The following is a 17,029-nucleotide window of genomic DNA, read 5'->3' as shown; positions in this document are numbered from 1 at the left end:
TAGGCCTACTTGAAATAAATGAATTTTGAATTTGAATTTGATATCAGCACATCGTCTTAAAAAAAGAGCAGAAAACCTTTGTGGGGCTGAGTACATACATGATACCGAAGGTAATGCTAGATTTACCTTTGCATAAGTTTAAAGAATACATGATAACACATTTAATACATCGAAGTTACTATACTATTGATAAATTTCTGAAAGACAAGTTTGCTTAGAAGCAAGCAGCTCCGCTTTCATCTCACACAAGAGAACAATGATTGTTTAATTTTAAAATGATGTTGGAAAAGAAACCCAGCAATAGCTTGCTGGGTTTCTTGTCGGCTTCTTCTCGGTAGAATCTGTCTTCCGAACCGGTGGTAGAGTCGCGACATACAGACATACTTGATGTTTCAAAAGTGCTTATATTTTAAGCCTACTTGAAATAAATTTAATTTGAATTTGGAGCCGAAAAATTAAATGGACTATTTTATCTGCGGGCAATAAAAATTTGTGCGAAGAAAGTCGTAAATTGCAGTATCAAAAGAACCTTTAAAGGTTTATTCAATTATTAGCGTTTATTTTTGCTGCAATTCAGCTCTTGACTGCAACCTCAACTAGAGATAAGTTAAGTTGCTAATTCAGATGGTAACGGGCTAACCTGTTGTGCGACATACCCGTACCCTTTTTTAGGCTTTATGGCTACCTCCGACCCTTGGGCAGGAGGGAGGTTATGTGGGACTCCCCCCTCAAAAGGGGGGTATACCCAAACTAAAACCCACCACGGCATCTTTTTGGCTTTGTTAGACGCCCGGGGAATTCTGAAAATATCGACATGTCTTTGTCAGTAAGGTGGTGGCCAAGGCCAAAACCTCATACCAGACAAAATGACAGATTAAATAAATATACTACGACAATGCACACATCGCCATCTAGCCCCAAAGTAAGCGTAGCTTGTGTTATGGGTACTGAGATGACTGTTGAATATTTTTATGAATACAGAAAACAGGATCGCTGCCCACTGCGCCGCTCGGCCTTCGAGTTTATATGAATGACAGCTTATATTAAAGAAGCGGTGATAGCGCAGTGGGTAGGGGTTCGAATCCCAGCACGCACCTCCAACTTTTCTAAGTTTTGTGCGTTTTAAGTAATTAGGGCCATCATGGGAGCGTGGTGGACTACGGCCTTAATCTCATTTCGGGAGGAGACCCGTGCTCTGTATTGGGTGGATATGATGAAATACCTTGCAAATAAGGGTTATAGTTCTAAAGCAAACGTAAACACTATCAAAATACTAATGCTTAAAGCGATAATATCAAGACCCTTGGTTTATTTTAACAACTAAGCTCTTATCATTTTAAGTAACGACATCTCACCTACTTATTAGTAGGTAAAAGGTTCCCGCGCGATAAAAAAAACCGGGACATCGATAAGAGCACGGGCAACAGTTCATTATACGGTGACTAGCTGTTTACCGCGTCTTTGTCCGAGGCCGTGAATTCGATTCCCACAACTGAACACTGTTTGGGTGATGGACATGAATGTTTTTCAGTGTCCGGGTGTTTATCTGTATTTAAGTATTTATGTGTATTATTTATAAAAATAAAATAACCATCTGTCAACTTAGTACCCCTAACACAATCCATCCCCATCTCACCTGGTGGTAAGTGATGATGCAGTCTAAGAGTGTAGCGGGTTAACCTGTTAGGGAGTATGGCAGTCATGGCCCTAATCGGTTTCTACGCGTCATCGCACCGGAACACTAAATCGCTTAGCGGCACGACTTTTTCGGTAAGGCGGTAACTAAACTAGCCTAGTATTTTCATAGCAGTGGCGTGCACAGGAATTTGGACCAGGGTAAACATAAAGAACTGAAATGACATAAAATGGGAAAATTCTCCTCCGTTGCCAGTTATACGAAAATGTTAGGGTAGGCAGCGCTTCTGTGCATGTATGAAGTGCACGCCACTGTGTCATAGTATATAAATTATTTATTTCTAATATAGCAACGATGTAGTTAAAATTCCTCGGAGAGGCAGTAGGTAAGAAGCGGAAACACCTAAGGCATGTTATCACGGAATAAACAATGGAGGCTGGGTGACCGATACCGGAGGTCGACGACCTCCGCCGGACTCGTGTGTGCTTACAGCTATACTGTGAACCCACACCTCAATCAATCCAGTAGTAAAAAGTTTACTATCACATTGACTGTTTTGTGATTCTTAAAAAACCGTCGATACTATTTCCGTAGTCGGGCAAAAAATATCGATGAAGACATCCTCTCTTGTATTGATTGGGTTCCGTGTTAAGTGTATAAATTACTTTCGTATCCCGTGTGAGATAAAAATACCACCTTTTTAAAAATATTACTTACATATAAAACATGATTACTTTTTTACATGTTTTTACGACCTCTCATCGTCATCATCATCATGTCAACCCATTACTGGCCCACTACAGGTCTGCTCCCACAATGAGAAGGGGTTAAGGTCAAGTCCTCTTTGCTGGCCCTGGCTAGCGTGGAACCCGATGAGGGGTATGTAAGTAATATAATTACTGTACCCCTAACAGGTTAGCTAGTAAAAAAATAAATAAAGCAAAAAAGCAACCGCCAATTGAATAAACTTAGTACTTGTTTAAATAAAATATCATTTTTGAATTTGTTCGTATATTAAATGTGTAATCCTGGGATAATAAAGACTTAGATATACTCGTATGTAGATATTCTTCGGCCCTTTTATGTAATGAACCTTAACTCCGTTGCTGCGTGAAAGATGGTCAAACAACAAACACTTATGCACTTATAATGATTCTTCAGAAGTGAGATCAATTAGTATGATATGATTAGTTTTGTCTTAATAGAACACTGTAGGTAGGTCATAGCTTGGCAATTAAGTGAAATAATTAGTTATTTAATTAAATATTTATTAATTATCAGTGAAAATGCCGGTTTTGAAACCGATTCGTTGCTAATTAAATTTAACAAATAGAATAATTACCTACTTGACGAGTCAAAATAGCCGATAAGTACCTACAACCTGTCTGAGATCATTATTGATAGCATATTATTGTGCGAGTGTGTCTGTGGAAGTTTTGTAAATTTATGTTTCTATAATCATCATCATAATTATTATCAAAATATCACTTGCTTCAACGTTGAAGGTAAACATCGTGAGAAAACCTGCATGCCTGAGAGTTTTCCATGGCCAAAGGCGTGTGGAGTCCACCAATGCGCACTAGGCCAGCGTGGTGGACTACGGCTTTAACCCTTTTCATTTGTTGATTCCCGTGCCTTGTAGTAGCCTAATTGGTTGATATAATGATGAACCTTATACAATACGTCTTTTTTTTTTTTTTTTGATTGCTTATTAACCCGAATAATTTTAACAGCAAAACGCGGTCTTGTTGGCGTGCCTCGGAATTGGGCTCCAGGAAGAGTTTGAACCCTAGGGCTCTAAGAAGCGTAGGGATCGTCGGCCTGAGGGCGCCTCATGTGAGGCCGAACCTAGGCTCAAGTGACGATTGGAGTGAAAGGGTTTCGGACGGTGAGCCCGCACGCCTCCGAGGCCGTGGTGTGAGCCCACGTCCGGATGACGTCAGAAGTCGGGGACCTCGTCTTCGCCGGCGAAGACGCTTTGCAGAAGTTTATCGTGTGTTGTGATAGCATTGTCAGTAGTAATCTGATCGTCAGGGTCTTGAAGGATATGTCCTCTTGTTGAGAGCGGCGCTAAGGTTGGTTGAGTAAAAAGCAGCCGAAACTATGACAGGGACGTCGGATAGAATTACAATACGTCGCTTTCGGTATTTTTAAGCAGCTTTTCATAGTTGCAACAGTATTGCCGGTTGCTCCAAAGCGTAGGTCAAGCGGGTCAAATAACAGTGACCTTACGCTGGGCAAAGTCAAAGTGTACAAATTACGTAACGTCGCCTTGTCAACGTCACGCGACACGCGGTCATTGCTTATGAGCGTTAGTACAAGATATATAATATAATTATATATAATAATTATTCTTTTCTTTTTTTTTCTAAATTAATATGTAAACCTCTTATGAAATAGACGTGGTTGTAAGAAACTCAGTGCATGATAAAACACTTAATAACTATTCCGACGTATATTTGTAAAATAAAATTTAAAAAAAAACATAAAGGTTATGTTTTACTTACCGTTAGATATAATAAAATCAACATTAACCCTTTACCGGCTCACTACAGGGCTCTCTCCTGCATGTTTTCCTTCACCGTTAAAGCAAGTGATCTTTTAATTGCATAAACTCACATAACGTAGAAAAATTGAGGTGCGTAGTTCTCTGAACTCTGCCCCCCGAAAGTGAAGTCGAAGTCCTACACACTGAGCTATAACGGTTTCAGATATAATATAATCAGTACTAATAATAATGTTTTATTTTTGTGTACCTGCATGCTTGCGATTTCTCCAAAATATTCTCAAACATGTGTTAAGGTACCCACCAATACGTACATGCAGTGGCGTGCACTCGGTTTCTTACCAGGGTATGCATACAGCAGAAAGTTGCATAAAATGGAAAAAAATCCTCCTCTTATTCGGGCTATATTTAAATTTTAGGGTATGCAATGCTTTTGTGCCTGTATGAAGTGCACGCCACTGCGTACATGGCCAGCGTGGTGACCTACAGCCTAAACTGTTCTCGTTCTGAAGGCAGACCTGTGCCCTAAAGTGGGTGGGTAATAAGATGATTATTATGAAACATAATAACAAAGATCATCATTAATACCGTTAAAGTATATCTTGTGTGTAATTCGCATTCCGCTCGCGTACGCTGTTACATGCAGTGCGTTGTGCTAAATGCGTAATTACTTGCGCAGTTAAGGCGGCGCGCGGCGCTCTTTTTAAACGACTGTCCAAAAAGGAGTGTAATATTTTCATCAATCAGTTCATGTATGTATGTTTGTCCACTATAACTTCAAATGCCTAGACATATACGATGCAACCAATCTTTACATCTTACCGAGGGAAACTGGAATTTTTGCGTTAGACATTCGGTATGGGTTAAATTGAATCGTTTATCATAGACTGCATCAAAACTTTCCAAAAGATCGCAAAGGCTAACTTGTAGTGGATTAAAATTAGTATAAAACGCACGGAATCACTGAGCTGAATGCAGTGGCGTGCACACAGGGTATGCATAAAAAGGGAATTTTTCGATTTTATGCCATGTACCAGGTACCTGTACATGGCATAAAATCGCACTATCGCATCGCATAACACAAGCTACGCTTACTTTGGGGCTAGATGGCGATGTGTGTATTGTCGTAGTATATTTATTATTACTAATATTATAAATTCGTTCGTGTTTGTTTGTTTATTTGTCCTTCCTGCCCTAACTTAGCAACCGATCAACTAGATTTCTGGCATAGAGTTAGTTGAAAGAAAGAAGAGAAACATACGCTCTAAGATGTTCACCCGTTTGTGATGCGTCGCCTTATGTATTAGGTCACAGCACGCATGCTAGCACGGGCGGCGTAAGGGATTTAAACAAATTTTCAAAAATGTCACGTATCTGGGGAAAGCGTTCGTATCGTAACAACGTTTACGTACGGTAAACAGTATTCAGTATACCGTTAAGCGTCACCCTGATAGGTGCATTGTTACTAAAAACATTAGTGGTATTAGTTGAATTCATACCGAAAGTAAAAAAGTTCAAAACATAACGTGTTAATGAGCTGTTAAGTTAAGAATTAAGAATAAGGTTAGTATTATTTTTTGTTTCTATTCTACTGCAAACTACAACTTTTTTATGTTGTTACAATAACTGTCTATATGTCATAGCTTGTCTAGTGGTAAGCGCGTTGGACAACAGTTCACGAGGTCCTGAGTTAGATTCCCAGGTTGGGCCAATAGTTGTACTACCCGGAGTAAAGAAATAAATGTTGAGAGCAATTGAAGCTATTGTACACGGGTTTTTTTTTTTTCAAAATTCAAATTTCGTTTATTTCAAGTAAGCCTAATAAGCACTTTTAAAGGTTATTACCACGCCAGCTACCAGACAACGCTTTAATCCCTCGGCCCCCCGGCACCCTCGATACAGGCTTGTCTTGTGTGGGTACCAACAGAAATCGTTTTTTATGTTTAAATTGTTAATAAACGTTTTTTTCAAATATTGGATAGAAGCAGGCGTTAATTTGCTGAATTCCATGACTTAATAATGAATAGTTGTTAACAATTATTAATTGTAGTGTCAACATCTCCTGAAACGTGCGTAGAGGGTATATTGCCGAAGATCGTTTTGGTGTGGAGTATAAGGTTTGGTGTGGAATATAAAGAACACCATAGAGATTCTCCTGCTTTCGCGGAGTTTAGCAAATGAAGCTTATTTTTCATAATTATGTTTTTAATATTTCGTTTATTTTCCTAATCATCATCTCAACCACCGGACGTCCACTGCTAGGTATAAGTCTTTTGTAGGGATTTCAACTCGCTATGGTTTTGTGCTTGTATCCAGCGAATTCCTCAGACTCGTTTTATGTCGTTTATTTACCTCGTGGGGGGTCCAACACTTCGCTTTCCAGAGCGGGGTCCCCACTCCAGCACCTTTTTTTTCGTATAGTTAAAGTGCCACAGAGGCAAAAATTAATGCTAGGAATACTATTCGAAAACCCTAGTTTCTCATATAATCGGTAACTTTTAAGTTTGCGCATTAAATAACAGACTAATTAATCAGCATCTCATCTTCCTTTCTAATTGCGCCGCTAAACACAAGTCCCACGATTTCGCCATACGCTATAATGATATTACATAAACAATGTACGTACAATATAATATCAGGTGTATCCTCTTTTGGGACTGTCGTTAAATCATTGTTACGTACATAATAATTAAGAAGTTTGAGTTTTTAAGTTGATTTTTACAAAATTACTTACTAAAACACATTTTTGTTAATGACATAATGACAACAATAAAATCGTATTCTAATAATGTTAAGAAAATTCAAATTAACTTCCTATCAGCACAAGTTGTTGGGCAATTATATTACATTTTGTATATTAGATGTAGCTACTTGGGAAGTTTTTGTAGTAACGGTAGAATAGTATTGTGTTGTGCTGCCCAGAAATTTGTATTACAATGTTTTTTAGTCTTTCCCTTACTATACACTCCAATGTTTGCGTCTGGCATATAAGTATTAAGGTAATGCGACGCCCAAGCCGATTAGAAGAAAATACTCAATATCGCTGCGCGTGCGCATCCCACATCCGCTCAATAGGCGTACCTAACTAAAAAAAAACAATGATTTCCGTACATCCGGAAATGTTCGAGTCAGTCAATCATAGTGAATGCATTGAACCTGTGCACATATTCAATAGCCATCGAGCGGTAAATAAATTGACATGTTACACGACAGAGTAGGTATGTCGTACTCGCTCGTTAAATAACGACGCCGGGGCACGCGAGCGAAAATGGGAAAATGAAAGTTGGCTCTTTAAACATTCTGGGTTCCGCACACACCATGGAAACGTAATAAAAATAAATGTATAGTTTTGGCCGTATTGGAGGCTTATTTTTTCATAGTAAAAAACGACGGTTCAAGCAGATGGTTCCATCTAATGCTAAATAAATAACCATCGCCTGTAAACAAAGCGACATTATGAAAATTAAGCTTAATTTACTATACTGTGCGAATTAAGCTTAATTTTCATAATATATCATGGAATTCCGCAAATCACGACCTCCCTGGCGCAACGGTGGGCGCTGTGAATTTAAGTAGGAGGTCCCGGGTTCGATTCCCAGCAAGGGCAATTTGGGAATTTATATTTTCTGAATTTTCTCTTGTCTCGTCTGGTTGGAGGGTTTGGCCGTGGCTAGTTACCACCCTACCAACAAAGACGATGTCAGACCCCCTAATCGTCCTAATTAGGGGTATGACTACTATACTCCCAAACAGTTTAGCCCGCAACCAGTTCGGGAATTAGGTTACCAAGTAATTTTCACATTTGAAAATGCAATAAAAATTTATATTTTTCGTCAAAATATTTATATCCAAACTCAGGATGTTTAGTCTGTCTGTTTGTACAGTAACTACAAACAGACAGACTTGACATTTCAAAATTGCATCTAGACGAATACTTTAGACGAATAAACTGATCAATAAATTTTTTTTGCATTGCGAAATCTGAAATGTTTTTGCATGCTTGAAACTTTTTAATCGAGCATTACGGGAATATAACCCGTAGAATTTGAAAAACTTACAAAGTTCTCGGTTTTCACAGTTGCTTGGATGGATATATCTAACTTGCCACACGTCCTATCTTTCATTCGGAATCATTTATTTTCATCCTATTTTCATTACGTGCCAGAAATGCTTAAAGCAAAAAAAAAATATCCCTATAAAATATTATTACACACTTTTTTTTAAATGAATTTTCCGCCCTGTAAATGTAGAGCTTTCCACAGCGCCTTTTGGATTAAATGCAAAACTTTCATCAAATATCTAAGTTATACTTCAAAAGATACTGCTTATAAATAAACAAAAGTTTTGGTCACGATAATACGAGTAAATTGAATAACGCGGAACGCCATTATTATTTTTAATAGTTCGTAACCGCGCTTCAATCGTCACCGTGCATTAAGTTTAGCGTTAAGTATTTATTAATAATACTTACCGTATTAATTAACTGTGGTTTTACTTTCCCTCGATGGAAAAGCGCGAAAGCCAGTTGCCTCTGTTCAAGTTGAGAACGCGCGCGCGTAACTTGCACAGAATAGCATACGAGTGTTAGTTTGTTGTCGGTGAAGTGGTTTTATTGATTTCGTTTATTTAATAGTCTGAAACTGGTTTTTAATCAGTAGTTCTTTTTTTAAATAGCCTAAGCGCGTAGTAAGTCATAATCTAGTATAAGTGGAGTAGCCTTTGCGGACGTTTTATAGTTTACAGTCATTAGTTACACCGCGTTTGGTGTTTCAATCATTTATTTATTTTAAAAATAACCTAAAAATGGTTTACACCTAATACCAGTGTTAATAGTTAATTCTTTGTAAAGTTTTCGTTGTTTTCATGTATGTCTTAAACAACGTTCTGTTTGTATCCTCTTTACCTTAAACTGTTGTTAATTTTTCAAATAGCCAAAGAGGGTAACTTTCAACATTGCGTTTGTTTAGTCAAATATAGGTTTTATTATTTACGTTATTCAAATTTTACTTTTTTTTTCTTCAAATTGAGATGTCATTTTGTATTAAAATAAACGTAGTATACTCACACAATTTTTTTATTGTAATTGTCGTTCGTCAAATCCAAAATTATTACAACTGAACAATATAACTTTTACCATCGGTTTCGGTTAGATATTGTTTTTTTTTGTTTTGTATCCTTAACCTAATGTTTCCAACAGACGACAATAGTCAATAAAATTTCAAATTTCGAATTCCAGTTACGAAATTGGGTTACTACTGGTGCCCGAAGTGAGGTTTGATTTGATCGAGTTCGAAAATAGCACGAGTGACAAGAGTGTATCGTGAACTAAGTCTGTGGTTCTAAATTTACTCGTTCGGAAATTTAGAGCGCCATCGGATTGCAGTTTAAATTTAACTCCCACAGCTGCCAGTGTGGACTTTTGTCTTTTTTCCTACGCACGGAGGTGTGTACAGTGAAAAAAAGTCCAATGTAAGTTGTAAGCAAATAAAGAGCCTTACTGCCATCGCTTAAAACAGTAGGTATATTATCTTTATTTGGCATACCCTAACGTCCTAAGAAAATTGATTCTCAAATAACAACGTAAAATATCTCAATAATACTCCTTAAGCGATGGTAGTAAGGCCTCTGTAGGTGGGATAAGATTTTGTCTTAGTTATAAATAATTCATTTTATTTTATTTCTTTCTTTCAATATTAAAAGCAGTGCTTTACTCGGCTATAAAACCCATTGTATCCTCAAATGTAATTTTAACTCACCGACCTGCGAATCGATCTCGAACTCGAACGAATTCCCTTAAAATCGAAGTGGAAAATAAAGTATGTAACTTAATCATAAAAACTTCTCTTATTTGCGACCAAATGTCAACCCTTGCCTTCGGCTCGGTTAGTATGGATTATTTTATGCCCTTGTTGCACAATCTACTATTTGCATTTATAATATCAGGAAAGATTTCTTTTCAACATTCTGTTGGTTTTGTACGATGTGTAAAACTGCATCTTTTATGCGTAATATAACAAAGAATGTCGGCCGCTCTCCGCAGATGAGATGTTTAAACATTGTGCAACGTTAACGTATTACGTGTTACGGCAGATGAGTGACGCGAGCGTTTGAGAATATTAAGCGTTATGTCGGACACACACGCACCGGTCTGCCGATTGTCTACCGGACAGCTCTGTGCAAATGTAGCTATCAGGTTTCGCCCACGGCTTCGTTCAAGTGAAGCTCTATTTTAGACACACTTACATACAATTTTTAACCGCTATTAAGTCCCTGTAGGCAATGAATTTTCAATAATTTTTGCTTAGCGTACACTATGTTATCATTTCTACCTTTATGCCAAAATTCTGATCGATCGTTAAAAAAATGGCCATAGCTATTAAGCCTTGAAATAAGAATTATAATACTGGAACAAGAGTGTCAACAATATTAAAATAATACTGCTTTAAGCAATTATGAGGAGCCTTTATTCATTATCTACACATTCATATTCTGCAGCTGGTTACAGACCTCCTTCCTCCCTACAGAGGAATTTAGACCAATGCGTTTTGGGGCTGTAACGACTATCACATGCTAGTACTAATAACCGGTCCGCTTAGCGTGCTTCCTGAGGCACGGTAGCTGGCAATACCAGTTTACTAACTCCAGTATGTTACTGAGAATTTGTAAACAAAATTAAAAACCTAAGTACCTAGCAGCTTACAATAGGATCTATTCAATGATTACTTACTCCTTACCCAATTTAAAAATCAGCCAACAAACCAACGAAACCCTTTTCGTTATTCCGTTAGTGGTCAGGTTTAAACCGGATCGTGTGTGACTTCACTTATAAACTGAGAGCTGTAATTACAATTATTAGTAATTAGGTATCAACGTATTATGATGGACATTTTTAATATGATATCATGGACGTGCTTCGCAATAGGTATTTATCGTCTTTCTTGTTATTAGACAGTTAAAGACCCACGTAACCAGTTAATACCTATTTATAAATTATAATGTACCTTTCGTGACTTCAAAAACATTTATGTTTTTTAACCTATCATTTAATTGTGAAAATAATGTTTTGGACAACACTCACTTTTGCAGCTGATGTTTTGGATGTCACTGCGTAATTTTTATGAAAATTTTGTTTAGTTATCTTTTAAAGTATTGATCTGAGGAAAATTGTAGGACAGTTTTGTAGTAACTATTTGAAATCCAAAAATAGTTGTCACTACCATCAATCCATTACCGACCCACTACAGGGCATGTGTCTCCTCCTAGATTGAAAAGGGTTTAGGCCGTAGTCCACCACGATGGCCAAGGGCGGAATGGATTTAAAAAAAATCGAATGACAGACTGATATAAAATACATACAATACCAATTTCGGCATCGGCGGTAGGAGAACCGTATCTTAGTGGCAAAAACGCTCAGGCCACGATTGCCAGAGAGTCGCAGGTTCAAATTCTGTCGGTTCTACAGATTTTCATATACATTTTAAAATTATAAAAACCTGCAAGTGTAGGTAAAAAATTATAAAATTATTTTTTCTTCGTTCCCTATGTTCGGCTCAACTGTTCTATATGTAGATGGATTTATTAGTATTTTTTGTATTTTATGTATATTATTTAAATAATATACACTAAGTACGACCGTTTTCTTAATTTCATGTCCTTTGGTAGGTTTCCTGGTAGAGGTCGGTTTTAAGCGATAAGGCCGCCGATTGTACCTTAACTTTCGATTTTTTTATTTTTTTTTATTTTCCCGAAAATTTTAACCGTTTTAGCTATATTTATCCCGGAAAATCTGATACAGTTTTACCAGGATTAAAAAAACATAATAGCTTGCATTCTGGAGACGGCTTTAGGATACATTTGTATACCGGGAGATAAAGGGTTTCTGGATTTAGAAAAAATCCAAAATTAATACAGATGAAGCCATAAGCAACAGCTAGTAGAATTCAATATTGTGCTTCAATTGATTAAGATTACGCCATTTTCTCATTGAAAAGCTGAATCAATCCGCGAGTGTGCCCAATTCATTATACACGTAATTTTACACTCCGCTAATGCTTCGGTAGCATGAAGCGTTCACTTTTCATTTTACTCGTGATTTTATTATGTTTTTATTGCAGGAAGCTATGAGTTTCCCTTCTTTTTTAGTTTTTTTCGAGTCGGCAAGTCATGCGGTTGATTTAAGCATTCCGGTACTGCTTTCCGGCATGTCTTTTAAATGCAGGAGGTCCAATTCGAATCAGTTAAATGCATTTTTTTTGTTTTTGTGATGTTATTCTGTACTAGCTGTTGCCCGCGACTTCGTCTGCGTTTGATTTTGTTTTTTGATGTGGCATTCAATTTAGTTGTAGTTCTAAAAGAATTTAAAGTATTCAGTATCGCTTAGCCTTTAATGGGGGATTTGCTGCTGTCCGCTGAGGACTTCTGTCCTCTATCTCCAACCACATTCATCAGATCTACACAGTTTTGGCAAAATTAAACACATATTATAACCTCTATAGTACAAAAGTAATTATTTAAATCGGTAATAATTTTTCGGAGTTATGGTGTAAAATCGTCAAACACTCATCCCCTCTCCCAAAGGAACCGAGCTTAATGTTGGGATAAAAAGTATCCTATATTACTTCTAACACTTCCAAGAATATGTGTACAAAGTTTCATGAGGATCGGTTAAGTAGTTTTTGCGTGAAAGCGTAACAAACCAACTTACATTGACATTTATAATATTAGTAAGGATAGGGATAGTGATGTATTCTCGTCAAATTTGAACCGCTTTAGATTTTATTAATCCGTCTTTTATTGTACGTTCTAGTTATAGTAGAAAGGGTTATGTGGTTCAATGCGGTAACAATCACTTTTGTTTCATTCATAACCTTTATTTTAATTAAAAACGAAAGTGTGTCTTTCTATTTGTGTTTCGATCCGAACCGTTGAGCCGAATCATTTGAGAATCACATTGGCAACCACTGCATTGAGCTTAATGTAATATGGCACATATAAAGCTTATACCCTGGGGAAGGATATAGGCTACTTTTTATCCCGGCAAAGCACCAGAGTGTCGCAGTTAAGTTAAAAAAAAAACCTTTGTTACTTATGCACATCTTCACAGCTTAACTGATCTTGACCAAATTTTTAATAGAGTTAGCTTCTATTCTATTTTCACGGGAAACTTTATTGTTTTTTATAAACGACAATGTCGCGGAATAAAAAGAAAATAGGTACTATAATAAGCAGTTTTTTGAAGACCTAAACCAAATGTGATTATTTTATTTTAATATATATAGCTGAGAATTCTCTATAACGTTCTCAAAGGCGTATGAAGTGCACCAATCCGCAGTAGGACAATTTGGTTGACTACATCCTAAACCCATCTCATTCTAAGAGGAGACCCGTCCCCTGTGGTGTGGTGGTGATATGGTTGATTATTGTTCGTCAGTACTGATGCAGGTATCGTTGTCCACAGACCACAGACAGCGCGGACTTCCTCGCGACCCGCCCGCACACGGCGGCGGTACTGCCCGGCAAGCCGGCCGCCAACCCGCTGCAGTTCGTGAAGGTGGGCCCTGCTGAGCTGGGTCACCGCGCGCGGGAACAGCTCCGACGTGCCGAGCTCGCCAAGAAGACAGAACCGGCGCGCGTCGAGCGCCAGGAAGACTGGCAGTCGGTGAGTCGGCTTATGCGGGCCATATTATACCACTAACACATAGCCATTTATTATTAACCATAAGAGACCATGACGCGTCCTCAGCACAAGCTGTCAGCTTGCGTTACACACCCCTTAAATTTTTTGATCAAAGAGTAACACCAAAATTCATATTTCTTAATGCCATTTGACTACATAATTTGGCACCATACAAATGCAGATTTTTCCCTGGACTGATTTTGTGAGAGGCTTCCGCCGTCGCTAGATAAACACCATACCGATAAATTGTTAGTTATTTGAGTGGACCGCGTCAATTCCCGCTTATAGCTGGTACTGAAAATTTCTTGACAGAAAACCCGTAAATTTTTGAGGCCACGGAAATTGAACCCGTAGTCTCGTGATCGGTATAAAGACGTGATAATCACTACACCAACAAGGCAATCCATGTCACAAGTTAAGCAAAAAGCCTTGAGAACATTCATTACATTACTTAGTTTGATCTGTGCCAGTAAATCTTGCAGTGCAAATCAGAGCAGAAAAAAATGGCGGGCGTGGGCTTTAACAAAAACACGCGATTAACTCACTAGTCGTGTAATGCACGTTATTATTGTATAACAATGTACGGGGACCGGATAAAGGCGCTTAATTTAATTACCTCAGCACCATTTGAGCTTTGCAGTGGTTTTCACTTTTTATTTCAAGAGATTAAAGCTGCACGCTCACGGGTTAAGTAATGAGACGACTTTTAATTAATTGCAAATTAAATTCTCCACTCGAGTCCCATTTTTGTTCTCTCGAATACGATTACTTCTGCAATTTATTCGTCGTTGTGACTAAGTTATAGACGGTTTATTTACTTTAATCTTGTTAATCACGTGCAATTGAGTTACATAAATCGTCATTAAATGCACTGAAAGTTTTACAGTGCATTATGGAAATATTTAACTATTAAACAGTGCTGTAATAAAACAAGAAAGCAGTAAATTTGACAACCTCTGTGGCGAAGCGGTGCGCGGTGGTCCATCCCAGGTTCACTTCCCAGCAGGGACCATTTGGGTATACATAATTTCTGAATTTTCTCTGATCAGTTTTGATGGGAGGCTTCGACAGTGGCTAGTTACCACCTTACCGAGAAAAACGTGCCTTCAGGCTATCTAGAGTTCCGGTACGATGTTGAGTAGAAACAGACTTGGGGTATGGGTTTAATATAACTGGCATACCTGATCTTTAAGCCTTAGTACAGGGCAAACTCCGTATTGCCAAAATAACCTGGACTTAATGTCACTCGTTTTAGAGTCACAAATCCAGTATTTCCTATTTTAGTTTTACAAACGATCGGTCAAAATCCTGATCTAAAAAAAGAAAAGAAATTTTTGAGCTCTAATTCTTTGCTAATAAGAGCCTTCTCCTCAGATGTTTACTCGATTGCGAGCAAGCAAACCCAGTTCTGAGGCTACAAATTATGTTGCTCTGAATGGCTAACTTGTACTAAAAAAAGAAAGGTACATAGTATTAGGTAGTTTTGATGCGTAGGACTTACCACGCGCATTGTACTCTATAGCGCATTATCAGCACAGTGTCAACGATGCAGTTTTAATTAAAGTTCAAAGTTCCAGCAAGCCATTAAACCCACTGACTTACTGAACTTGTAGTGGAATTTAAAAAAAAGTTAGACTGCTCACAATACGCGGCTGCCTCTCCGCTTAGTGTGAACAAAGCCTAATGATAACTTGGATCAAACGTAAATTTTCTTTAGTTACAATCCAAGACGGTGGTAACTCGTCCTTAGGAAGCGGTTAACAATTCTGGCGGAAACACGTGACATTCCGCCGGCGCTGGCGTCTCGCACTTCCGGCTATACACCTGAATGTATACTGTATAGACGGAGTCATTCGCGTACCTGAGGTGTTTCGAATGTCTGACAAGGGAGCCGATGGCCATGGAATCGGTCGTTAAGATATTTGGGTATTCATTAGGCATGAGTTAATCTGTCGGAGCCCTTTAACCAAACTGCTGAAAAATAAACTTAACTGCTCTGATTGGAGCCAGATTGGTGCCTGAAAAGTGGCGATATCCTAGTGATTTTGACCTCATCTCCCCAGCAGGGAGAGACAAAAATTATATCCCCCATTATATCCCCTGACAGGGGATATAAATAACGTGTCCACCTGCTAAAGCACGAGAATTTGGAATTGAAGAAGTTTACCCCCTTTTATATATACACATATATTATTATTGCCACTTGTGGCCAGTGTTCTGAGTTGGTTAAGCTGTGGGAGAAGACAAATTTTATACCCTTCCCCGGGATGATAATTGTTTCCTGCCCAGTGGCGTGCATAGAGGGTATGCACAGGGTATGCAGATAATATAAAATGAAGAAAATCTCCAGTACTTAAGTTATGCTTTTTATTACTCTTACAATGACTATCCTTAAGATTTATATAATTCGTACTGGACATTTTATATCATCTGCATACCCTGTGCATACCCCCTATGCGCGCCACTGCTCCTGCCCATGCTAGCCGTGCAGGGGATTGAGTTCGATCACCTCGTAAATTTTGTATATAAAGTTATGCGTTTTAAGTAATTCATAAATAAATATACTACGACAATACACACATCGCCATCTAGTCCCAAAGTAGGCGTAGCTTGTGTTATGGGTACTGAGATGACTTATGAATATTTTTATGAATAATATACATAAACACTTATAATATTCAGATAAACTCACACACTGAAAAACATTCATGTTCATCACACAAACATTTTCCAGTTGTGGGAATCGAACCCACGGCCTTGGACTCAGAATGCAGGATCGCCTACAGCGCCAGTCGGCCGTCGAATTATAGGCCGGTGTAGGAAATTATTGGAAGGAAACCTATGCCTGAGGTTTCTCCGACTCAAGCTAGTTGTGAGTGAAATAGATCTTCATTCATACGTATTAACCGAGGAGTTTTTTTTCTACAAGCAGAAACCACAATTTTGCCTAGTCGTAAGTGATGATGCAGTCTACTCAGCATCGTACCAGAATGCGAAACTTCCTTTCATCCTGTCCTCATTATGAGTTAGGAATATCCAAAAGCGGACGAAAAATGCAATTTTATTATACAGCTAATCTTATCCACAATTTATTCATAAAATAGCTACATAACGAAGGTCAGGTGAAGTCATTAACCGAAACGTGTAAGTATTATATAACGTAACCCACATCCTCGTCGTAAAATAGAATAAAAACTCTCATTAACCTATA

At 38.1% G+C, this 17,029-nt stretch overlaps 1 protein-coding gene across 3 annotated transcripts in view; it reads left to right on the top strand.

Annotated features, from left to right (window-relative positions):
• Positions 1–17,029, top strand: part of LOC120633916 (LIM domain only protein 7) — a 236,275-nt gene that overhangs the window by 149,211 nt on the left and 70,035 nt on the right. For all 3 annotated transcript variants that reach the window (XM_039904319.1, XM_039904317.1, XM_039904318.1), the window contains one exon: positions 13,600–13,800. In XM_039904319.1, the coding sequence (XP_039760253.1) occupies positions 13,600–13,800 (201 nt within the window). The remainder of the gene's footprint in view (positions 1–13,599; positions 13,801–17,029) is intronic.

The sequence above is a fragment of the Pararge aegeria genome, chromosome 22, assembly GCF_905163445.1.
Source record: "Pararge aegeria chromosome 22, ilParAegt1.1, whole genome shotgun sequence".
Taxonomy (NCBI): Eukaryota; Metazoa; Arthropoda; class Insecta; order Lepidoptera; family Nymphalidae; genus Pararge; species Pararge aegeria.
This window is presented reverse-complemented; position numbering and strand designations above follow the sequence as displayed.